Genomic DNA, 26,772 nt, shown 5'->3' with positions numbered 1-26,772 from the left:
TTTAGTTAATATCCTGACAGATCTATGCCTCTGATTTGCTCATAGGCACATTTTTCTATTCCCTTCCTGTCTTCTGGTATCTCCTCTTTTGATTGTAAAAAAATGAATAGAATAATTTCTTTATTGAATCAAGAAAAGAATAGATGTTCTGTATTGGCATCTCATCCAACCACCTTGCTCAAGCAGGGTCATCTGGGCACCACCAAAAAGAGGCTGGCTCCAAACTCCATGCACTTTGTCTTCGTGTATTTATATGCACTGATAAGATCTCTCCTAAGCTTTCTCTTCTCCATACTGAACAGTCCCAACTCTTTTAGCTTCTCCTCATAAGAAGTACTCCAGTCCTTTAATCATCTCTGTGGCCCTTTGTTGGACTCTTTCAAGTATGTCCACATCTCTCTTTAACTGGGGGGCCCCAGCACTGGACACAGCACTCCAGGTGTGGACTCACCAATAACAGAGTAGAGGGGAAGGACCTCTTATGACCTGCTGGGGATACTTTGCATAATGAAGCCAAGATTACCATTATCCTTCTTTGCAGCAAGGCCATATTGTTGGCTCATGTTCAGATTGGTGTCAACCAAGATCCCCAGGTCCTTTTCTGCAAAACTGATTTCCAGCTGGGTGGCCCGCAGAATAACAGTTATAATTTAATAGTTTAGATTACAGGATTCTGTTAAACATAATTTGCTAAATAAAAAATGATTCAGACTATTACTGATGTTTGTAATCATTCATAAATGACTTTTTTTTTTTTTTTTTTTTTTTTAAATGAGGCTTTATTCACTTTTCACATTTAAAATTTTGAAGAGAAGAATTCAGTAGGATGGAATTTTAAACTTCTGTCATGAATGGAAGTAGTAGCAGGAAGCATAAAGTGAACTATGTTGGTGGTGATACACAATTGTTAATATGGAATAATCAAAGAAAGGGTTCACAGCTTTAGTTTTCAGATTTAAAACACTCTAACTCCTTCAAGAAACTGGCATAGCTTTTGTTATCTTCATTTCCATGATCAACGCTCTCTTTATATTCACCAATGAATGTACCTGTATATGGAAAATAGCCTTAGATACATTTAACTTTGATTTTGTGATCATGGTATTGTTCAACCATACCAACAGGAACATGCAATCATATTAAGTTTATACAAATTCTTCTGAGAAGTTTCATGACAGAAAGAACACTGTAGCTTTATCTTCCACTGTTTTATTATTGTTATTGTTGCTGTTACTGTAAAATCATGATTTTAAAATTACATGGAAGGTCTTCCAAGTTAAAATTATTATTATGGCCTTCAGATAGGAGTAAAAAGGAAGAGGTGTATTTCTCATAATTACTTCAACTTCATCATTTTGCCGGCTAGACAGAAATACAATACCAGACTCCCTGCTTTTCTCTGCTGTAGGACTGTTACTGTTGTCTCTACATGGTCCAGGTTGCTTTGTAGGAGTCCCAGTCTGCTCCTAAATCATCTGTATTTTTGATACAGACAAAACTTTATAGGATCTGTCTTTAGATTTGCTTTGAATTACTGAGGCATTCATTAATCACACAATATGATACAACCGTATTCTAGCTATCTAGCTATTTACTATGGAATTGGCTGACCTGAGTCTGAACTCAAAAGGTTTGTGTGAAGTACTCTGTAAAGAATATGTGTACACTGACCTGTAACTGCTCACTGCAAACTTTACTGCAGCAATATTTTAAATTACTTTTGTTTTTGCTATTAGAGGACCACAACTCCTATGATCTCTACTGATCATGACGTATTGAGTAATAGTTTCCTATAGCCCACTAAAACCTCAGCCAAGACAATAAAAATAGAAAACACACTGGAATAACCCCCCCTTTTTTTTTTTTTTTTTTTTTTCTGAAATATGCTTCGTATCAGATAATTGAAACAGAAGCAGACACTAGTGCTTTTGTTTTACACGTGGGTAACTGACCATTAATATATAATGAATAACGCAAATTTCCTCGTGAGTCTAAAAAAAGTTGATTGAAATTGTTATTAAATGACATGGATACAACTGGCACACCAAAGATTAAAGTAAAATGTAAGGAAGAGAGATAAACTTAAATGAAAAATATAGATACCGGTGTTTATCCATTATTCCCAGCTTTCAGTTACTAATATTGGGTTGAGGAATAACAATGTGATGGTCAGAAATCCTGTCTCTTTCTGGACACAAGTGAAATCAATCTACAGACAGAACCATGATATGATGAACCCCAAAAGAGTAAGACAGCCCTTTTTATTTCAAATTGTCATCCCAAAGCCTGAAGATGGTAGAGATTATTAACAGAATTGCCATGTTTTTTGTTGATTTCACTGCCAGCTGCTACTTTAATTCTATAATTCTATGTTTAGTTCTATGACTTTAGTTCCACTTGTGCAGATCTTCTTGGTTCTGTACAGGAATGATATTCAGTGAAGGTGTTGATTAAAAATTATACATGCTCTTTCTCCTTCTAATAAGGAGCTTTTCATATCTTAAAAAAGAAAAAGAAACAGAAATTATCAGAATTTTGCAGGAAGGAATGTTTATAGTGCTTCTGAGAATACCTGGGCTCCTCTCCGCTTTGTCTTTTGACCTCAAATGTTCTGAAGGATTTGTGTTTGAAAACATTTACCATCAAGACCATACGTGAAAAAGACACTGAGGACTCTAATGACTTTTTTTTTTTGCCAATAATGGTAATGCCAGAACTGGCATGGAGCCAGGGTTGTCAATTCTGAGGTAACTTTCTGGTAATTTTAATAGTGGCAAGTGGTAATTTTAATAGTTCCCTTCCTTCCTTCTTCTTTTCTGCCTATGGGGTAATATGTATTGACAGGAAACCTTTTAAATATTCTTGGGTTTTATAAGCATTTGGGGGTCTGTGGTGATCTATATCACTTTATTTAGCAGGTGCTAAAAAAAAAAAAAGAATATCAACTGCGTTTATTAGCAAACTGACAATTATAAACTCAGAGGGTTTGGAAACCCCCATCTTGTTACTGTGACATGCATTACACACAGAGTGTACAGCTTAAAAGATGGTCTCCTCCTAATCTCTTTGTTACTTATACTAAACAAAAAACAATCCCAGTAGAAAAGCAAAATAGAAAGTAAGGTTTCATTTCATTTCTTTTTTTTTTTTTTTCTTTTTTCTTTTTTTTTCTTTTTTTTTTCTGGAAACATAAGGTTGAAGAAAAAGAAATAAAAAAAAAAAAGAAACAAAAACAGCAGCATTTCACACAACGCTGATTGCCACTGCTTGCTGCCATACTTAATGGCTTCATGCAGAGGCAGAAGAAAGGACATTGAACAACTTATATTTTCTACTGTAAATATTGATCCTGTGCCCACTGACATTATAAAACAGCTATGGTGATATCTACACTGACAGAAAACCAGTCTGTGCTGAAGATACAGAAAAAGAACGATTATTACACGAGGAGACTGTGATAAAATCCCTAAGCAAAAATCATCATTAATTTGTTAAATATATTTTATCCCATCTGCCAGCTGATCATTTAGTATAGCAGACAAGATAGTACAGAATCCATCAACTCCAATGAATTAGATAAACTAACTTTTCAAGCATTCTTGGAAAAGAAGGAGTCATTTTAAAACTTTATTCTTCCATTACTGGTTTTCAATTCTGACAGTGCATAAAAAGAATAAACATTTTTAATTATATATTTTTAAATGTTATTCTTAACTGTGTTTTCCAGAAATATTCTTTGTAGCTTTTCTTCTGAAAGAGCTAGCATAAAAACAGTCTCTCTAATAAAAATTATGTCTAATTTATGTGGAGAAATATTTGGTTATTTGCACTTAGTTAAGAAAACGTTATTTTATCATTTGTTCAGTCCTTGATGCGTAGATACTACATAGAAAGAATATGAAAATACTGTATTGCAAGAAGATGGATGACAGATTTACTCATTACTCCATTTACATATTTTAAATCAGTACCATTTAATTTTACATTTAATTTAGATATCTATTCTCTATTTCCAGTCTCATTATTTGTTTATTGCATTATTTTCTCTCTCTCTCTCTCTCTTTTTTTTTTTTTTTTTTTATAAATATACACTCCAATATATACTTAGTTTGGACTTAGGTTTTTAAACAAAGCATTAAATGCTTGCAAACTATCAAATTTCTGCAGAGAAATTTGAAAGCATGTTTTTTGTCATATAATTTTCTTTCTAATTAAATAATAAAATTTCATTATTAAGGTATTCAATGGTGTCATAAATGCTGATGGTGTCATCAATACCTACCTTCACACACAGGCTGTATACCTGACCAAGAACTATTAAGCAGACATGTTCGTTCTGCAGATCCTCTCAGCTGATAACCCATTTCACAGGAGAAACGTAGCAGACTTTTTATTTTGAACTCATCTCCTAGTCTAGATCCATGAGCTGGTATTCCTGGATCATCACAATAGCCAGGATTATTTCCTATAAAAAACAACACAGAAGAATTATTGGGACAGAAATTATACACAGCTATTCTCTCTTGTGGTAGTGGTACTACTCTCTCTTGTGAAGAGTACGACTAACTGGATTGTTTCTTTTACAGTCAATCACTTTTCTTCCAGGTGTTATGAAACCAAAGATGAAAATAGCAAGTATTTTTAACCTACTTCTTATCTCAGATCTAAACAGACCTAAACATTGAATTTGATATAAATGAGAGAGAAAAAATAATTTACACAGGAAGCACCCGTCATTTTTTAGCAGTTCAACATTTCTAAAAATATTTTTATAATACTATATTCTACACATTGTATTTTATTGTTCAACTCTCTCATAGTAGTAACTTCTAATAAGAAAAAATAGAGAACAGCAAGAGTGAAGAAAATCATATTTAAGATTCTTAACAAATATATCTGAAGTACTTCTATCTAAATGGTACCTCTGTGCCTATCAGGAACAGAAATTTCCTTACCTTTTAAGCTACTATACAAGTGTAAGTTACAGTGTTAGAAGAGAAAAAAAGTGCTGCAAACCAGTCCTCTCAAACATGTCCTTACAAGTCTGATGAACTAATCAACTGCCTTGTCAGATAAAGTAGCTGCTGTAAGAGCTACCAAAGCTTGACAAGGAAGTATGGTCTCAGTAGCGATGATTTTTTAAATATATTTTCTCATAAAATTGTCTCTCCCCTAAACTGTCATTCATAATGGTTCATAGAAAAAGTTTGTGTTTTATAATCCTTCATTTTCTTTTTTTTAAGTTATACCTCTAAACTGAATTTCTATTCAAAAGTTCTTTTTGTTTGTTTGTTTTCCAAAATACGCCTATGTAGTTCCATAGTTTGAATAGGTTATAAATATAAATAGGTTATACACATATGGGTTATAAATATAAATTGGTTATATATCTTTACAGATATTTTCCATTTACACTTCTCAAGACAAAATCTTGAACAATGGCAAAATGGTTGAGAAAACTCAAATACAAAAATTCTTATTTTAGAAATGAAAATTTGTATTTGGATCAGAAAGTATGATTTTAGAGTGTGCAGTAGGAGGTCTTCAGTATAGCAAGTTTGAGACAAACAGGCCTTGGTTGTGACCACTTTGCTTAGTGCTAGCTTCTTCTAGAACAGATTATTCGTTACCCTACTGTGCTGCATTTGAACCTAGATTGTCTAAATACCTACCTGGAAATATGTGAGTGTCTTGAAGCCAGCTGGTACATTCTCTCCACACATGTACTGTTTAACTTACTCTCTGAAACTGAGTGGCTGCATCCAAAGTGCCCGTTGAGAATGATCTCCAGCACTAACTCACATACCATTTTTTTTCTTGGACACTAGTTTTGTCTTGGAGAAAGCTTAAACTAGAGCCAAGCAAATTTATAGGCAAACAGTACAGACAAAGAAAGTTCTAGAGTTCTGGAGGTCTAGGCCATTTTTATTTAGCAATGTAGATGATTACATGTTCATTACTGAATAATAAGTGGGAGTCATCCTAAAAAAAAATATCATTCAGTGTGACTCTCTATTATCACTTATCTCATATGATACAAGTGGCCATCACTGCATCAGGTCCCAGGAGAAAACAACATGGAGATCGCATTTGTATCATCAAGCATTCAGAAATATATCAATATATAAAAAAGAAATAAGCCCAATGCCAAAAGTGATTTCAAGACTGTTCTACATACCTCTTTAGTATAAGCGCAATTATCTGTCTTATTTGTCCTGAACCCAATCATTCTTTCACTGACATTCTGAACACAAATTATTTGCATATTTTAAATGGAGTCAGCTCCTGAATATCTAATATGGAAAGTGTAGTTACTTTTATAATTCTAAATGCTTTAGAGAAATCAGACGCTTTTATTTTTTTTTAATTAACACAGAGTGCTTTCTCCTTTTCCTACACAATCTCCTTGCTTGCAAGAGGGTGTCAGACCAAAATCAAATTTAGAAAATTAAATTTGCATCAGTAACAATGTTTTGGTTGCATTAGATATGTTTTCATTTCTGATGCGATGATGACAGTAGTCTTTCATGGTTAAGAAATCTATATTTTTATAGTACAGACAGAAGTCCATAAAAAGTCTCTAAAAATATTATCTCACTGAGGACTGTTATCTGAAGAGTCTCAATTGCTAGAGATTAGAATTTCTTTCCACCAGAATCAGAATCTCCCTTGTGGTGGGAAATGTTGGGTAATAGCACCAGAGGGCTCTGACATTTAAAATTTTGAAGTCTTGATGCAATATCAGATCTGGCACCTTTTACTGGACAAAAAGGTGACTGACATAAACCTGAGCTTAAGATAAGCAAAAAAAAGGCCAATTCTGTGTGGTTATTATCCATATGACTGTCCTGCAGAAATTCCTTTCGGGTTTAGGCATAAAGACCATGACAGCAATGAGCCCTAGAGCTGTGAGAAGACTCTAATTAAACTTTTTTCTTTAAGCAGTAGAGAGCAGAAAGGACACCTGAGTGATTTAAATTTACTTCCTTTCCACAGTGCGTCAAATTCTGTTCAGTGTCTTTATAGAATCAGTTTATGAGTGGACTGTTGTCCAATAACTCTAAATAAGAGTACAAAATTTAAATATCTTACACCTATTTGAATTAATGAATAATGGTCAAATCTGAATTGAACCATACTGACTCAGATGTGCTTCGGGGAAGATATAAGAAAATTTTATAATGTGTAATAATGGAACAATTTTCTCATTAGACAATTTTATTCCACAACTTCACAGGTAATTGCTTTCTTGTATTCTGTAGTGTATAGGCTTGTTTCTGTTAAAAAACTTATTAATATGCTGTGGATGTCCTCAGTAGCCAAGCTTCATCTGAACTCTTGACTTCAAGAAAAACATGCAATGTTTTATGGCTCCTTCGAAATTTGCATAGTTAGTCTGGGGGGGAATAAACTGTTCATGAACTTCCTGGCAGGACTAAAAACACTACAGAGGTTTATGATTGTCGTACTAATAAAGAATACTCCTGTAAGTGAAAAAAACAAACATAAGGCAGGAAGTTTACCAGCCAGTACATTTGCTGTGGTGTTTTTTAATAAAAATTTTTATATGTAACAATCTACATTTACACAACAGTGAATAAATGCATACATGCAAAGAAGAACTCTAACAGTTTTAAACAGTGTTTTGTGGCATCTATTTACTGCAGCATCCAACTGCATCATCTAACTAAAGAGCAAAGGTAGCACAGTAATGACAGAGAATTGGAGCAAATGTTTTCAAATATTTTGATAAATGGTTATAATTTATCTGAGTGGCCTTTCGTGAAATTAAAAGATAACTGGAAGAAAAAAAAAAAAAACAACAAACAAACAAAGAAAAACAACACCACAAATATCTGGCTCCCGTTAAAATTGCTTGAGAATACTCTTATTCATGTAATTACAAGGTGGTTTGTACAACTACCTGAACAGTGAGGGAGAGTCCCACTCCAGTGGCTATCTTCTTGGCACTCCCTTGTAGAATTTCCTATGAGCCTTCGACCCGCTGTGCAAGAATAGTGAATTATGGAGCCATATGTAAATTTGTCTCCTGATAGAACTGCATTGGCAGGTACCCCAGGATGTCCACAAGAAATGGCTGGTGGAGGAAAGAGCACAATATTATAAGATATTTTTATGGCACAGAATAAGCATGTTATAACCATTACATACAAATCCAGTACCCAAAATAAACTTATTTCTGGATTTCTGCTCTTTCATATTTAAGTTTCACTGTCACTATAGATCACTTAGTGGTCCTTCATAATACTTGATATAGAAACTATATGTAAAACTAACTTATCCAGCTTTCCCTGGAGTTACACAGAACTCTCCTTCCTCATTCATTTCTATTCATTGTCCTCACCTACAAACTATACAGATCTTTTCTGTTAAGGCTAGGAAAGAAGAAACAGAAGAAGGTTAATGTTGCAGTGTACATCTTTATTACAGATATAGTAATGTTACATAGCTTTATCATACCTATAAAATAACTAGAGGCAGTTTAGGTGGTACAGAGAAAATAAAATAGTAATAATAATAATTTGTATCATTATTTTAGCAATGTGTTGCACTTGCTATGAAAATAGCGTTACTCACCATTCTGGTAAATTATGAATCAAATTTATGCTTAAGTTCATGTGTACATTTTGTTTAAGAAAAAATCACCTCTACTGTTTTGGGATAGAATAACTTGCAAACAAGTAGTTCAGAACTGTTATATGAGGAAACATGGAAACATATGTCATTTTAAGGTTAGGCAGAAGGAAAATTCTGAATGCTTTCTGTGTAAAACTTAGGTCACACAGTGGAGAAAGAAAAACAAATATATATTTTATGTAACTGTAGTAAATAGTCACTCAAACAGGCAACACTTAAGCAAGAGGTATTGAGCTTGAGAAGCCTTAAAAGCTACTTGAGTATATGATCTATGGGTCAAATATATTTTTAAAAGAAGACGAAAAAAAAACTATGAACAACTTCTGATGACTATTGTTTCTGATATTCATTAAAATTATTTGTGTTATAGTTGATTCCATGATAATATCAAACTGACTGTGGAATGGATTTCTGCCAAAAGGCATGGTCCTGACCACTTTCCTTCCATAGTTGTGTGTTTCTGCTGGTTTCCTTGAGCTGGTACAAGTATTCATGTGGCAAACAGTAACCAAATCAGGACACTGATCCGGCTGAAGAGTACTTCCACAGAAATAATAACAATAATTAAAAAGTGTTTAGTTTTAGTTTTCAGCCATATCAATTACTTTAATGAGCTTGCTGCACTACCATGCAAATGCAAGTCCTGCATTCTGAAGGAGCTGCAGTGGGGGAAAAGGAGAGGTTAATGGAAACATCAGAGTTTTTGGAGGAAAAACCATGTAGATAATGTGTTCGTATAATGATTTGTAATGAGTAACATAATTTTTTCCTAGCTTAAGAGGAAGAAAATAATCCATTTTTAAGCAATGGTGCTCATGTACTGCCTTGCATGTAAAACAGCATGTAAAAGAAAAATATTTTTCTACTTTTGAACATCAATTGTTTACAGTAAACATAGTGTCTACTTTGGGTCTGAAATTCATCTTGCCTGCCTCTCCAAGTATTGTATATTTTTCCCTATCCCCAGAAAATCTTAAACTTTAAAGAGATTTTCATTGATAACCTTTGAAAATTAAATCTCTTTTACAGTGCTTGAAAAGAGTCTGATAGACTACATCTATCAAAAGGTAAACAGATTTTTCTAATAGAAAAAGGCCTATTATATTCACTGTGAGTTTATCTCAATGAAAGAATGTTAATTTTTTCCTAGAGATATTTGAGGTTCAGATGGTGTTCAGCAGCAAATTAGCAGCAGCTAACCTAGTAAATGATTGAGGAATTTAGGCACCTCACAGTTTTACTTGAAAGTTCCCAGGGTCTCAATCAGTAGTCCCCAGAGCAAGGTCAGGAACTCCTATTCAGGAACTCCTATCCTGGAACTCTCCCTAAAACCAGAAAGCCATGTAATTACTTCCAAACTTCCAAAATGCTTCAAGTGGAAAGATGGGTAGCTATTATGGGGGATTTATATTCCCCGTCTTCTTCTACTCTTCCTCTAAAGATTGTTCCCTCCCCAGTCCTGGAAAGGATCACTGGGCCAGGGACATAACAGTTTTTCTAAGATATAAACAGTGAGGCATATGCAAGCATCAATAAAATATTCTTGCCAAATGAACAATCTTAAACAACTATTTTGTATTTTAAATGTCACATATTGCTGAATTATTTCATTGCTGAAATGGGACTAAACTCAAGTTTTGATTATAGCTCTTATTGACAGATACTGAAAGTGTAGATTGTTCTAAAAATCAAAACAAAACTGTTTCAGTTATGCAGATATTAGATACACAGTAGTAGGAAGGAAACAAGCACAAAACATAAATAAATTCACTAGTCTAGTAATATTTATTGATCTGATTATTATGTAGATATAAATTCATATAATAAATTGTTTAAAAAACAATCACATTTATGTAAAGGAAAAATAAAACCAGCTGATGGATTTGCAAATTAAAGCATATTTTAATTTATTATTTCCTTTAATTGCGTTGTAATTCAGAATCCTGATGTCAGAAAATTAATAGTGATCAGAGAAGAAAAATATCTCAGTGGAAAATGAAAACCAGCCAAGCTGTTGTTTTCTAGAGATGTGAAGCTCAATGAACAATTATAGGAAACAGTTGAAGATTTCCACCCTCAGGAAAAAGTGATAGAGGAAGTATGAAGTAAAGTTATGAAAAGACCCTCTTAAGCAAAAAAAAATTTCCTACACAGCTTTCCATACATTTGATCTCACATGCATACTACGATAGAAGGTCCAGAAAAAAATTCTCATAAGTATTAATTGTTTTAGACTATCAATCCTAATTATAACATACAAATAATACCTTTAGATTTCCCTGTTTCTAAATATTATAATAATAATACACCAAATTGGGCAAACAATCTTTGCTTTCTGACATTTGAAAAAATAGTTCAATAATTCCCTCTGAAACCATTTTTACATAAATGATGAAAAGCTGCATGCCTTGATGTTTTCCGACCGAGCTGTACAATTTTCAGTATGTTGCTCATAAAATCCAGCTTTGTTTCTCAACACAACCACACACTTTTTTGCCTAGCATGACTAAAAAACATAAACCACAAGGTTAAGCCCCAATGAATAGTGCTAAAGTGAATGAATACTTACACAAACACTTTGGTAGTGATCTATCCCATAAGCCATTAGCTTTACAGGTCAAAGCAGATGAGCCCAAAAGATAGAAGCCCTTCTTGCAATGGTATGCCACACTTGTTCCATACTTGAAACTTTCAGGATAATTCTGCTGGCCATGCCGAATAGCATTTTCCACAAAACCAGGATCAGAACAATTCACCACTGTAAGACAAGCAGTGTTCATCACCAATGCATACTTACAATGTCATAAATAAATAGATACAGTGACTTTTTTGTTACTTCACGAGCGACTCATGACTGTTACCCATTTGGTATCTGTGATTTTTATTTGACTTAAATATCAGATATGTTCTCAACTAGTCAAGATTTTAGATCTTTTTTGCTTTGAAAATAGCATTGTAATCTTACTCCAGTTACTGTAACAGTATTGGACATGCAAGTCGTTGGAAGGTGAAAGAGAAAATGGAGGATGTTTATTTTAATCTTTTTCTTCCTAGACCTCATTTGGTCTTCCATGCAATTTTTATGTGAAGAAAACCAAATGAAAAGAAAACCAGTACATAGTTTAAATAACACTTTAACATTTTCTGTTTTAATGTCCTGTAATAAGATAAATTGTTTCAAACATTAACAAGAACATTTTCTGCTATTAATGTATAGAATAGAAGAAGGATGGTGAAAAGTGAAATATCTGATATTGGAGAAGGGGTAAGGATAAGTGCCAAAAAGCATTATGTTATTTTTCAGATAGCAGTAAAAACCCTTTAAAAATGCAGGTTTTGACATGACTGTTGAGTTTTTATGTAAGGTATATTTCCCCTCCATTCCCAATCCTTTATACCCTGAAGTTCAGATGACGGTTTGTTGGTGGAAGATTATGATGAGATGATGAGATCTCTAAGTGTGAGAATATTATTACAAGTTACTACTCATCAGACAGTGACAGGAATCTACTTTTCAAGTACCATCTAGTTTCAGTTAAGTACACAGGAAAAAAAAAAAAAAAAAAAAGTCTAAAAAACATTAGGTATCATGATGTTTTATATAAAGCACTTAGCAAGGCATTATCTAGACTGATGAAGAGACATGGTTCATGAAGGAGATCTGTTTTGTTCTGAAGGGTAATAATGATATATGGTCTCCTAATTGAAACTGTTCTCATTCTACTTTATGCCAAATCCTATGAAATCGTTCACCAAAAGAGTTGCATTTAGCTTATATTACAATCTGTTTGCTTATATTTTATAATACCAACAGTTATTTAGATTTCATATTATAACCCTATAAATGCTGAAAAGAAATCAGATATGAAGAGATGAAATAACAAATTGTTTACATTGGGAGTTCACTGACAGAAAAGAACACTTTTATATCCATAACACTGACTTTTTTCTCTCCCTTAAAAAAAGACAAAAACACAAAGTCCTAAAATCTCACTGCTCTTGGGAAGTTGCAAAAGACTGGGCTATAGGAGTCTATACCTCTGTACTTGCTATGTAGAACTCTGAAAATCCTTGTTTCTAGGGATCTTGAGGTTTAAGAGTATTATCAAGAGAAAATATTCTTTTTACATTACACAAGAAATACATTTCATTCTTTTTTTACTGCCTTTTTCCATTGTTAGTAATCACTGTCAGCTAAGTCTAGTTCTGTCACAGACAGTATATCTATCATTGTAAAACAGGGACACAAGAGGAAGTTTTTCAAACCAACAGCCCACTCACATAATGCCCTGCAAATGTATTGAGCCAGATCTGCATGAGCTCATATGTCTACATTCTCAGTACAATTCTTCGTTAGAGAAACTAGCACAGCTCCCAGAAGGAATGCACACTGCATCCCAATTAACCCTGTTAGGCAATTAGACATTGTTTAGGGCTGTGTAAAGCTTCTGCTTTCGGAACTAACCTATATTCTTTGCATGGTTAAAGTTGCATTGAACTATATCCTTAAACTAAATCTATCTATATGCAGATTCTATATATCTACATATTTATATGGTTTCCTTGACATTTGAATTTACATCTGTATCTGGATTCTTGTGAATATGGTACTTAGTTCATATAAAACTCTGGAGAACTTTCTAGTAATTTAGCAGTAGATGTCTAAATTACTGTCTAAAATGTCTAAAATGTCACAGAAATTAAGTTTCTGTGCCCAGGCCCTATTTAGTTTAAAAATATGGATAATGTGTTTAATGTCAAAGACAGAAGTGATTCTTTCCCAGTCTATTCAGCTGAAATCATTGTTACAGGGTAATGCAGTTTTAATCTCCAACTTCACAATAACCTCATACCCAAGCCATCATATCAGAGATTGGTGTCTAAGGTTGTATAAGTTATTTGTACTGGTGCAGAACTAAACTCAGGTCTCCTGAGACCTATGTTCATGCTCTGGTTTTGTGAAGAAACTGCATACTGAAAAGTAACTACAGCAGAATAACAGTTTCCCATTCTACTTAAATTTACCTATTGGTACTATCAAGAACATATATTTTTGTAAATAGTCTCCATACCGGTAAACACATACAGAAGTTAATTGCCTTTTATGACCATAAAAATCCTCTGGAATAAAATAATTTAGAAGTGTTATTAATATCAATTTATCAATCGTATTTAAACTTGACTCTATTAGAAACCATGTCTTGGTGCAACTAAAACTCCTGCCTGCACCCACACAGATCATTAGTACAGGTTCATATTAAGTAGTCTGCATTTCATATTATATCCACATCTGTTTTAACGCTAACATTGGAAATTGTCCATATACAGCTTAAACAGGTACATGGACATTTACAGTGAATGTTCATCTATGCAAACATATAAGTATGGAAATTTACATGCAGATACACAGCACAAGATTCATATTGTCCACCTAATTTCTTTCCATCTCAAAGTTTCTTTCTCACATATCTCTGCCTCTGCACTCCTTGTATTTATTTTGTGTTGTTTGTTTTGTACAAGCATGAAGTTTCTTGCCATTTATGTTTTTTCAAGGGTTCTAGATGTAAAATACAAGAATACTTCTAGTACCATGGTTTTGATTGTTCAGAAACAGATAAAATAGAAGTTGAAACAGTGCTTGTGAAGTCATTAAAGTTTTAAAACTTCCACAATCATTTTCAAATTCTTTTTTTTTTTTTTTTTTCATTCATTTTCAGTCAGTTTGCTCCTATCTGAAAGCTAGCACAAAAACAAAATGGTAGAGATTAATAAATCTGAAGAATGAAAATGGAATATTTATGGAGGAATTATGTTATTCCTGGAATGACATGCAGTATTTACAAAAGTTTCCTTAAGCGTTGAAAAGCCACAGGAAAAAATGGCATTGAAATGCTTACCATTTACCTAACTATTTATATCTTGTGCTTGAAAAGAAACGTTTGGATTTAAATATTCCCAACTTTTTCTTGTCCCCCAAATGATTATTTTCCTGTTTTCATTTTGTTCAGGTAATAAAATAAGATGCCATTAAAAAACATTGTTCTTTTCATTTTTAAATGTAAAATAATTCACAAATCTACTTACAGGGGAGTAAGTATTTATTTTACCGCCTTAAAACAAACAAACAAAAACAAACAAACAAATATTGGTTCTTGTTCCTTAAAACTAGACTTTCCCAATACAATTTAGTGAACACCATTTATATTGCACTCAAATATATACTGGTTCAGTTGAAACAGAACTTTGAAACTTTTTCACCAATTTTTTCCAATAGTAGTATAGAATCATAGAATCATAGAAAAATTGAGGTTGGAAAAGACCTTCAGGATCATCTGGTCCAACCATTCCCCTACCACCAATGTCACCTCTAAACCATGTCCCTAAGCACCATGTCCAACCTTTCCTTGAACACTCCCAGGAACAGTGACTCCACCACTTCCCTGGGCAACCTGTCCCAGTGCCTGACCACTCTTTCTAAGAAGGAATGTGTCCTAATTGTTTGAACTGTTGAAGAGTAAAGCTCTTTGTCCAATTCTTTGTTTTACTTGTTGAAGAGTAGGGGCACGATGTCTCCATTTTTCCACTCATGGAACTTCTTAAGATTGAAACTTTAAAATTGAAACTTTGTTTTAATGGGTAAACCCAAGTTAGCTTCTGTGAAACCAGCAATAGAAATTAAAAAAGAGACCATTATTTCATGAAGATATGTTTCCCTAAAGCTACCCAAAAGCAATTCTTACCGAATTATCTTTGAAACACAACATGGAGAACAGAAAAACTTAATTTTCTGTACAGATCAGAAATATGCTGTGTTCAAGGAATAGTGTTATAGTCCCATAGAATCAATCTGTCTGTGTGATAGTGCTCATTCTTGTACCAGTAATAGCTGTTTAACCAAGTTAGGGATAAATAAAATACAGAATAGTCACTGAATGTAAAAATGTAGCATGTGCTCTGTGCAACAATATAGCTGCATGAAGTCATACCTGAATACACAAAATCGGATAAAATTATTATATAAAATAATACTGTCCCTTGAACTAAAAAGTAACCAAAATTATGCTTGTGGTATCATTTAACACTATCTAAAGATTTTTAAATAAGTATACATGAGCGTGGTGTGGCTAACAAGGGCTGCAGTAAGAAGTACTTTAGAAAAGAATTTGAGTTGGCTGGCATACAGAACTAAGGCAGTAGTTTTCCTGATTGCCTTTCACCCTGGGGACTCAGTTGTAAATCACGGTGAGAGTAGGAGATTGCTTTCTCTCAATGACAGCTGTCAAGGGTTACATGGGAAATGAATTCTGGCACTCTCAATTTAGTCTGTTGAGAAAAGCGGGAGAATGCTTTAAGTCTGCCCTGATGACTTCAGAACCTCACACTGAGTAGATTCAAACCCTTGAGGACAAAGAAGTGAAAAGACTTTGTCAGAGTCCCTTAGGCAGTTTTCTGTTAAAAAGTTGAATGATCATCAAAAAGTACATCGTTCACAGTATTTCATTTCTTTTTCTCTTGCTTTCTCTCAATTTTTTTCCTTGACAGAAACAATGTTAAGCTTCTTTTTTAAACTTTGATATCTGATCAACAGTGTTTGTAAACTTTTTTTTATTTGAAAAGTACTGCATTACTGTTGATATCTAGAACACATATAGAGACTGCCACTCAAGATGAATACAAGTAGATAATTCACTCTGAATTTATGAAAAATTCTATGAAATGAATATAGAAAGGAAGGCATTGCTTGGAAAAAGCAAGATTACAATATTTCCAGCCTATTGAATTTTAGTAAAGGTCATAGTAAAGTCAACAATACACAAAACTGATAACTGCTCAATATAGTTAACTGTTCACTTTGCAAAAGACTCAAATAGAGAGGAGTAATTTTTTATTGCCACTTTTTTCAATGTGGGCCTGTTGCAGAGTGATTTTTTCATAAGGAATCTGGCCACATAATCCATAACTCTAAAATATTTCTTTAGGAAGCAGAGTGCTTTGTGACTAGTGTTTTTATGTACATTAAGATCTATCAAAAATCTAAGGTCCTGGTATCATGTTTCTGATGAACCTAGCCCACATAAATGTTCACTGTAATACTGTAGTTGGTAATAAACATGGTTGATAATAGTACAAATAAATATTAATAATTAATAATTTGCACTAGATTCCATGAAGGGTATAGGTTATATTTACTTGTGAGATAAAAGCTGACGTACTTCACTTTTAATTGCATTCCAAAATATTTTGCCATTGAAATAAATATACCAATTTTTACTCATTGTTACAAAAATGCTGTTTTTCTTATAGTTTCTAAGGGAAAAAATCTGCCAAACTGCTCTAATGAATAACTTGCTCTATACTAAAATAAAACGGAGTACTAAATATGTTTAAAAAATGCCTGAATTTGCAATTGTTATTTTTAGCTTCCAACTGTTTTGGTTTAATGTTGTAAAACAATACAGTTTTTATCACCAGTTTAACTAACTTAAAAAGCATGTGTTTTTCTCTCAGATATGTATGAAAGTTCTTGCTATTCTGTCCAAAGTATGAATTCTGGTGTTGCTTGCATATACATCTTAAGTACTTACATCTTAAGTGCTTGCAGTACATCCTAAGTACTTACCTATCACTTTTCCTTATATGTGCTCTCTGTATGTACAGTCATTTGAGGTCATCTATGTACAAGTAGTAACAACACAGTAATTTTTTGTCTTAATAGTATAAACTCTGGAAGCATGTCTTAAAATCTTTCTCTTTAGGTTTTTGTTAGTCAGAGCATTGTTTTCCATGTGTGAACATCCATTCAGTTGCACTAAAACATGTTTCTACTACCTTTTGAAATGTTGTCATGGTTTTGGCTGGGACAGAGTTAATTTTCTTTAGAGAGGCTCACACAATGATGTGTTTTGGATTTAGAATGAAAATAATGACAATGATAACATACTGATATTTCAGTAGTTGCAAAGCAGTGCTCACACAGAGCCAAGGGCTTTTCTGCTCCTGCCTGCCAGTGAGGAGGCTGGGAATGCACCAGGAGCTAGGAGGGGGCAAAGCCAGGACAGCTGGCCCAGGCTGGCCAAAGGGACGTCCCATAGCATGTGGCATCACGTTCAGCAATAAAAGTGGGGATAAAAGTGGGGGTAAAGAAGGAGGGGGATGACGTGGTATAGTGCATCCCAGAAGTGGCTGAACACCTGCCTGCCAATGGGAAGCAGCGAATGAATTCCTTGTTTTGCTTTACTTGTGCATGTGGCTTTTGCTTTACCCAGAAAGCTGTCTTTATTTCAACCCCTGAGTTCTTGCACTTTTACATTGCTGATTCTCTCCCCCATCCTATCTGGGGAGAGTGAGTTGTGCAGTACTGAGTTGCCTACCAGGGCTAAAACACAACAGATGTCTTAGCCTGATCTCCAGGCAGGTAACATTCCAGAAAGGAGTCATTTAAAATCCTGTATCTCTGCCAGCTTCAGGTAAATAGCTCAGATACTGTTTGGCATCTCCCACTGCACCCCTCCTCTTTATTTACAAAACTTAAATAAGCTGCAATTTATAATAATTAATATCCTTCTGAAATATATAATATACTATCAACATGAACAGATTAGGTGTATTTAATATCCAAACTCTCAACAACAAAGGCCTCTGGCTTTGGAAAAACAAAACACAACACAAAATTTCTCAGCTTATGTGAATCCTTGATACCACCATGGATGGAAAACTGTTTAAATTCAGAGTTACTTTATCATAGCATAAGAAGAATCAGTTGTCAGTCCCAATCTCTCCCACCCTTCTATCAGCTGTCACGTAAACTTTATTTTCTTATCAATTGAGGAGTGGAACATATTACTACTGGTTCAAATCATTTACCCAGTAAAGAAAACATGATGAAATTGACAGTTTCTCATAAATACCATATTCTTGATAAAATAAAAAGTATAATTAAGCTCTTCAAAAGAAATATTGTTAATGAGATCTTTTTTAAAGATGAGAAAAGTTCTTTAATCACATTTATAGGAAGATAAATCAGATTCTAAGGATAGTAGTAACAAAGAATATCCCTACAAACTTTCCTGACAATGATTATGAATCTGAAACTGCCTTATGAACCAGCAGTAAGCAATAAAACAGTTTATCAGATACCAAAGCAAAGAAATCAGAGCAAGATAAGCTCCTTCTTACAATTCCTTGCATTCTAGAAGATGTGATGAAGTGTGGCTGTCCTGGTTTCACTTAGGACAGAGTTATTTTTCCTCCTAGTAGATGGTAGGGTGCTATGTTTTGGATTACAGTGAGAAGAGTGCTGATAACATGCTGATGTTTTAATTGTTGCAGAGCAATGCTTACACTAAGCCAAGGACTTTTCAGCTTCTCGCTCTGTCCTGCCAGCGGGCAGGCTGGGGGTGCAGCAAGAGCTGGGAGGGGACAGACCCAGGACAGCTGACCCAAACTTGCCAAAGGGGTATTCCATACCATCTGACATCATGATAAACAATATATAGGGGTGGCTAGCGGGGGGGGGGTGGGGGGGTGGGAGGGAGGCAGCTGCTCGGGGTTGGGCTGGGCATCGGTCAGCGGGTGGTGAGCAATTGCATTGTGCATCACTTATTTTGTACATACTATTATAATTATTATTATTTCCTATATTAATAAACTATTTTTATCTCAACCCACAGGCTTCACTTTCCCATTTCTCTCCCCCATCCCAGAGAGGGAGGGGGGAGGGTGAGCGAAAAGCTGTGTGGTGTTTAGTTGTCAGCCAGGTTAAACCACAACAGTGGCATTTAACATACCAGTTCTTACTTCAGACATAATATATGAAAAAATGACCTACAGTGCCATCAGGAGTGCAGAGCCCTGAGAAGACCATCTGATTATGTTCTCATTTCGGTGGTTAAGAGTTATTATAAAACACATAAAGTGCAGAGATTGGCTTTCTGTCCAAAGACAAAATGGAAAGTGGTCCCAAGCTGCTGAGGGAAAAAGTCCATGCTGAACATATTTGTTTTAGGATTTGATATCTTCATAGCTAGTTCTGGGGTATAGCATATTCAGGCTGAATCAAGTCCCGCTTAGCCAGATTTGCCAAACAGAATATAGACTGGCAATGAGAACTTTTCAAGTATCATTTGATTCCAGGTTAAAGGCAAGTAAGCTGACTATTTGACATGCTCTTTATCAAATAAATAACAACAAAGGTACAGTCCATGTGGAGTGAAGATTTCCAACCTTAAAAATTGTGATTTTGAAACCATATCTCAGTGTACTCAACATTCCATGTAAATCTGTTACAAATGTTAAATATGTAATTATATAATTAATTAAAAAGATATAATTGCTTCAGTAATTTAAATTATTATTTTTTAAATCTTACAGTACCCCAACATCTCAATGAGTCACTTTTTTTTCTCATAAAAGAAACAGTAGGAACATAAGTTTATCCAAGTTACCTCAGAAGACATCCAAAATCCATATTAAAAAATATTTCACAGGGATCCCATTTCAACAGATTAAATAATTTAACCACTATACCAAAATAGTTTGCCAGAACAGCGACAAACTGATCTATTGTGTCTATCACCACTGAAGTCACTGTGAAATAATCAATGACATTCTAGAGTGGGGGGAAACACTACTGTAGAGCAATTAAGTGCTTTACAATTCACAATAGGTTATACAAACATATATACTTTGTTTTGCATGAGTTTTTATCACATGGCATTGAAGTAGAATATATAATCTTTCCTATGTACTATTTTTTTTTGCAGGAAAAAAAAAAAAAAAAAAAAAGTACTTTGGTAAATTTTCTGCCTGTGACTTGCTAGTTAACCTTTTACTGACACAATATGTAGCACCAACGTATCACTGTGAGAGTGCCTGAAAACTGCCTACCTTTATTCACTAAAAATGTTTCCTACGCACGGGCAGTAACTCTGTTGCAATATAAAATGATATAATATAAAATAATCATATGCAATAGCCTGAAGCAGTATTCAGTATTTTGTAGTAACTGCATGCAGAGTCTCAGTGAAGAGAAACTAAGTTCATTATTGGCTCAACTGAACTCAACTGAGGTTTGAAAGAAAGGTCATATGTAAAATCTCTGTTGAATTAAATGATACAGGTTTTCCAGGAACGTCAATCCCTTCCCAGCAGTATATTCAAGGAGCTGGAATATTTACTCCCTTTGTACACAAACTCATAACTCAACAATTAACTTTAATACAAATGTTCTTTACCTGTTAGTTAAAGGCAATTTTAGAAGGAAAGGTATATGCCGGAAGAAGTGCTATTACTTCCTTTAGGTTAAGTTCTAAACAATTAATTCAAATGAAATTTGATACAAGCCATTTAGTTAGAAAAATTTTGATTTTTTTTTTTTAAATTTAAATTATGGTTGTAAAATTATCATTTCAGCATATTTTATTTCATAAAACCTTATGATTTCATAAGAGAGTTCATAAATGGTGTATCAAATTTTGTTCACAGTGAAATTATGTAAATGTAATTATTCTAAGAGGTTTTAGGGACACAGTAGGGAAGACTCCTTTGTCCAGATACACAGCTAGAATTAAACAAGGGAGATGCACACAGAGAAGTGTTCTGTGGGAACATGCATGGCCAACACAGAGGTTTGAACCTGCCTGCTCTGTACTGTATTGATTTGAAAGAACATCATTCTTATTTTCATAATGTTCTTAGCCTTCACATCATTTTTCATAAATTTCCTTTCTTTTTCCTTTTTTTTTTTCTTTTTAATAAATGTGTACATTTGAGTTCAATGTAAGTAACTTTATTTGTAGCTGAGGTCTTTATTTGTAGCTGGTTAGTAAAACCATGTAACTGCCTCTGACAGTCAAATGGAGCAGACCTGGACTGAAACTCCAGGATATGTCAAAAAATCTTTATTTTTAACGGATTTAAAACGCTTCACAGATGAGATAGAGGACTGTATTCACTGAAGTTTAGTGATACAAAATAGTATACAGGGAAAAAAGGATACATGATCCTAAATAGGAACAGTTTACTAATTCCTGTTTCTCCTCAATAATTAAGTTGCCATGCTAACTAAGTCACTTGAATAAATTCTGAGGGTAGTGACTGAGGGAATTGCCATTTCTGTATTGTTTTAATGAGAATGAAAGTTCTAATTCCACACATACTGAGCTTGAAATTGCATTAGCTATCTCTCAAATAATATGATGAGCTAATCACCAAAGATAATTATTATTCTTAGGAACAACCACTGTAATAAAATATGATTTTTAATAAGCCAACAGGTGGAGATAATAAAGCTGCCAATAACTGAACTGAACTGAACTTATTACATCATTTTAGTCCCAGTGTTAGTATCCTTAGCACAACTTTACTGACTGCAATTTCCTTCAGCAATTAAAGACAAGTTACAAAGGACAACTGCAATAAAGAAGCAGACAGCGTTCACCCCCATGATTAAGGTAAGTGCAACCTCTGGAGAAGGTGAAACTCGAGTACTGTGTTCAATTTTGGGCCCCTCACTAAAAGAAGGACATTGAGTCCCTGGGATGTGTCCAGAGAAGGGCTACGAATCTGGTGAAGGGTCTGGAACACAAGTCCTGTGAGGAGAGGCTGAGGGAACTGGGGTTGTTTAGTCTGGAGAAGAGAAGGCTCAGGGGAGACCTCATTGCCCTCCACAGCTACCTGAAAGGAAGGTGTGTGGATCTGGGGGTCAGCCTCTTCTCACAGATAACTAGTGATAGGACTGGAGGGAATGGCCTTTAGTTGCACCAGGGGAGGTTTAGGTTAGAAATTAGGAGACATTTCTTCTCAGAATGAGTAGTCAGGCATTGTAACGGGTTGCGCAGGGAGTTGGTGGAGTCACCGTCCCTGGGATTGTTCAAGGAAAGGTTGGACATGGTGCTTAGGGACATGATTTAGTGGGTGACATTGGCAGTAGGGTGATGGTTGGACCAGATGATCTTAAAGGTCTTTTCCAACCTTAATGATTTTATGATTCTACGGAAGATGGAAGCTGGTGGCTTCTGGCACCAAGAAGAAGGTTCCTGACCCATAGGCTTACACCTACGAAATAGATTTACCATGCTCAAAGTTGTAGAGAAGCCATATGTGTCTTCAAGCAAAGGATCTGGCCCACCTAACCCTAAACCACACAAGACCACCTGGGAGAAACAGGGAGTCATAATAATGGGTGATTCCCTGCTTAAGTGGATGGAGGTACCCATCTGTTAACTTGACTTCTCCTGTGAAGAAAGGCTGAGAGAGCTGGGTATGTTCAGCCTGGAGAAGAGAAGGCTCTGGGGAGACATTATTGTAGTCTTTCAATACTTTAAAGGGTCTTATAAAAAAGATGGAGATGGACTCTTTACTCGGCTAGATAATGATAGGATAAGGGGAAATGGTCTTAAACTAAAAGAGGATAGATTTAGATTAGACATTAAGCAGAAATTCTTCATTGTAAGAGTAATGAGGCACTGGAACATCTGTGCCAAGTTTTGGATGCTCCATCCCTGAAGGTGTTCTAGGCCAGGTTAGATGAGGCCCTGAGCAATCTGATCTAGTGGGTGGCAACACTGCCCGTCGCAGGGGAGTTGGAGTTAGATGATCTTTAAGGATGATCTTAGATGATCTTCTAACCCACGCCATTCTATGACCTTTCAAATAGAGAGGTTTTCTGGCTGCTTGGGGGCCCAGACCTGTGATATTGTGGAGGGACTGCCAAAGCTTTTCTTACCCTGTGACTGCTAACCCCTTCTGTTATTCCATGTGAGCCAGGTGAAACCCGAACAGTATCAAAGGTGACTACACAGCTCTGGGGGCAATAGAAAAGGGCATAGAGGCCCAGGTGGTGTTTTTTTTCTCAATCCTGCCAGTGAGGGGGAAAAGGTGTCGGGGAAGTGCACTAATTGGACATGTCAATAATCGGCTGCAGAACTGTTGTTTTTGACAGGGTTCTATGACCAAGGGACCCAGTTTGCAGATCAGCATCTGCTTGGGAAAGGTGGGATCCAGCTCACTACGCAGGGCAAAGATATTTTCACCAATAGGATAGATGACCTCATAAGGAGGGTTTTCAATTTAGTATGAGAGTGGAGAGAAAGAATAACCAGCAGCTCTATGAAAGAGTAACAGACAGGGTTGCTGAACAAAGGGCATGGGTTGATGTGATAGGAAAGGATCACAAAATCAACAAAGAGGGGATTAAGCAGGGACACCTTCAACACTTGAAGATTATCAAAGAAATGCCTAAAAGGCATCATTATGGAGAAATCCTCCAATCCTGTCTATGAACCAAACACGCTGGTTTGCCCCTCTTAAGTGCTTGTACACAAACTCACACAGCATGAGGAGCAAACAAGATGAGTGAGATGTGTGTATGCTTTCAGGGCTATGATCTTATTGGGATTATGGAGACATGCTGAGGTAGCTCTCAGGACTGGATTATTGGAATGGAAGGATATAGGCTCTTTAGGAAGTACAGGAAGGGGAGAAAAGGATGGGGTGTTGTCCTTTATGTGAATGATCAGCGGGAGTGAATGGAATTTGGCCTGGGGATGGATGAGGAGTTTATGGGTTGGCACTAAAAGGAAGATGGAGCTAGATGACGTAACAGTGGGGTTACAGCATTTTAAAATTAGGCTCATTAAAGTCAATTTCCTTCTGGAGAGTTCACAAAAAGACCACTAAACTATATACTATATTTTATACTAAACTATATTTTATAGTACCCAACACAATAAAATCTCAAAACCTTTTCTCCATGCTCTAGAGATCTTTCAGTATATCTTATATGACTCATCCCTATGTCTGTTTTTCACCTCTCTGAAAATTTGCATGTTTTACAGCAAGAAGATATATTTTCTGACTTGGTGATTCAGAAGAAAACATTTCACAATATTATTAAATATTATCAGCAACTTACTGGATTGAATATTGAGAAAGCACTTACTATACCAGTACAAGTTATTTGGGGGCATAAAACATCAAAACAGTGGAGCAATGAACAGATATTAGTGGTCTGACAAAGATCTCAACAAAGGTCTAAAATTAGCTTCATATTCTGCAACTGTAGACAAAGGTTGAGGAAAACAAATAAAACAGTAGCCATAAATAGGAAATACAGAAGAAATACTAGTGTTATGATGCATAAATATTCATTTGCATAACTGTCTCTTAATAGGAATAATTGACCATTTATGGAAACTTCCAGTGCATATAAGTCAGGCTAGAGAGCTGACTGATTTATTAATGTAACATAACTTCTGTGATATAAAGTAGACTTTATGTGTCTCTAAACTAAATGTTAGGGATTACAGTCTGAAAAATGTGAGGCCAAATACTGAAAACCCAAGGCTTCCTCAATACTTAGCTAACTCCTTTTTCCAATATAGAAATGTAAAAACTTGAATAAAAAAAACAATAAGGTAATGAAGGTCAGTTTTCTGATTTTTATCCCAGTGTTTTGAAGTCAGGTTTAAAGGATAATACCTGAAATAAGCCATTAGAGAACAGAGAATGAACAAGAAAGTTTCTTACCTCGGCAGTTTGGTAGAGGGCTACTCCATTGCCCATTGCTTCGGCACTGTGCTCGAGAAGCACCCTGAAGTAAGTACCCAGTGTTGCAAGTAAAATTTACAACATCATTTAAATTGAACTCGCTGCCATTAGTCATTCCATGAGCTGGATTCCCAGGATGTCCACATGTGATTGCTGTTAAAAGAAAAATAGGAATCCTAGCAACTAACTGAAAGGTACTGTTTCATGGAATCACTTGCAGGTTGGAGCTGGTTTTATTTCTGAAATTTTCTTTTATATTTATGCAAGAAGTTTAAGAAAAAACATGATGCATTTATACAGAGATCTTAACTGCCAGGGGAAAAAAACGTTAATTTTTCTGTAAGACTCAGAATCTCCTTTTTAGCTTATGCTGTAAGTTATAATATAAATAATTATATGTACATGAATTTTGACACCCTACTAATATGTACTATACCTTAAAAAATATTGAGACTACACTATATTTCCTAAGAATGCAGATTTAAAAAAAATATCTGCAAGATTCAAAATCTAGTAGGGTAAAACAAACTGAATTCAAGTATTGCTTCAGAACATTCTGGAGTTCCAAAGCATTCTTGTTCCAAAATTGTTGAGTTGCTTTGTTTAAATCCTTCTAATTAGATTTTCTTCTGGCAGTAGAGACATCATTGTTGGGATTAAATCATTCCCATTATGCATATTATGTGTTTGTTAATATGCTTACATGATACTTATTTATTTTATAATGGTTAAGCTGTAGCCTTCCACGTGACCAGACGTTAAAATAATACAGAAAAATATGGAAAAAAACCATAGGTACTGACAACTGAAAATAAGAAAAGTCAAAGATATATATATGCAGCTTTTCAACATTGTGCTGGTGATAATGGCTATCATACTGAAATAAATATCCTATTCACAGGTATACCTTCTAATTAATTTCTTTGTTATTTTTTCTTTCCTTTACTGAACTGACACCTGAAAAATAATTTTAATGTTTTCTTTTATTTAACCAGAGTTCAGTTATGAAATAGTATTTTCAACAATACTTGTTCTTTGAAAATTAAATAGGACATCTTCCTGTATCCAGATTTATGTATTTAGTCCTTAAATTGTACAAATAAATCTACTTCAGTCACTTAAACCCCTTTGTGCACTATTCCATTTGCAGCAGAGTTCTTACAATACAAAATTTAGGTCTTGTATAAATATTCTGATAATGAAGTATAATTCTGCTCAGTTGTCCTTTTCAACAAAAACATATTCTTGTGGGTCAGATCCTCTTTAGACATCATTACTCCTGGCAGATTCTGTTTTTCTGATGCCTCCCAAAAACTAAAGATCTCAGATTCTGAGACTCTAGTCACAGGATCTGGTTTGTTATTGCTTCATTATTTTTATAGATATTCTTGACCTATTGACTGATCAACACTGAAGTAGTTGGATTCACACAGTAGCAAGTACTTAAAAACATATTTGTAATTAAAAAATAATAATAATTTGGCATCATAGTGTTTCCAATCATCATTATGCTTTTATACAGTCAACTCTTAATATTGTTTACCTAAGTAGTACCCAACACATTTC

At 34.8% G+C, this 26,772-nt stretch overlaps 1 protein-coding gene across 2 annotated transcripts in view; it reads right to left on the bottom strand.

Moving 5' to 3' along the window:
- Positions 1 to 26,772, bottom strand: part of CSMD1 (CUB and Sushi multiple domains 1) — a 1,151,643-nt gene that overhangs the window by 34,642 nt on the left and 1,090,229 nt on the right. For both annotated transcript variants that reach the window (XM_035319885.1, XM_035319886.1), the window contains exons 54-57: positions 25,186 to 25,359; positions 11,228 to 11,416; positions 7,925 to 8,098; positions 4,283 to 4,465 (exon numbers count right to left, since the gene is read on the bottom strand). In XM_035319885.1, the coding sequence (XP_035175776.1) occupies positions 4,283 to 4,465; positions 7,925 to 8,098; positions 11,228 to 11,416; positions 25,186 to 25,359 (720 nt within the window). The remainder of the gene's footprint in view (positions 1 to 4,282; positions 4,466 to 7,924; positions 8,099 to 11,227; positions 11,417 to 25,185; positions 25,360 to 26,772) is intronic.

This window comes from Oxyura jamaicensis, chromosome 3 (assembly GCF_011077185.1).
Source record: "Oxyura jamaicensis isolate SHBP4307 breed ruddy duck chromosome 3, BPBGC_Ojam_1.0, whole genome shotgun sequence".
Lineage (NCBI taxonomy): Eukaryota > Metazoa > Chordata > Aves > Anseriformes > Anatidae > Oxyura > Oxyura jamaicensis.
This window is presented reverse-complemented; position numbering and strand designations above follow the sequence as displayed.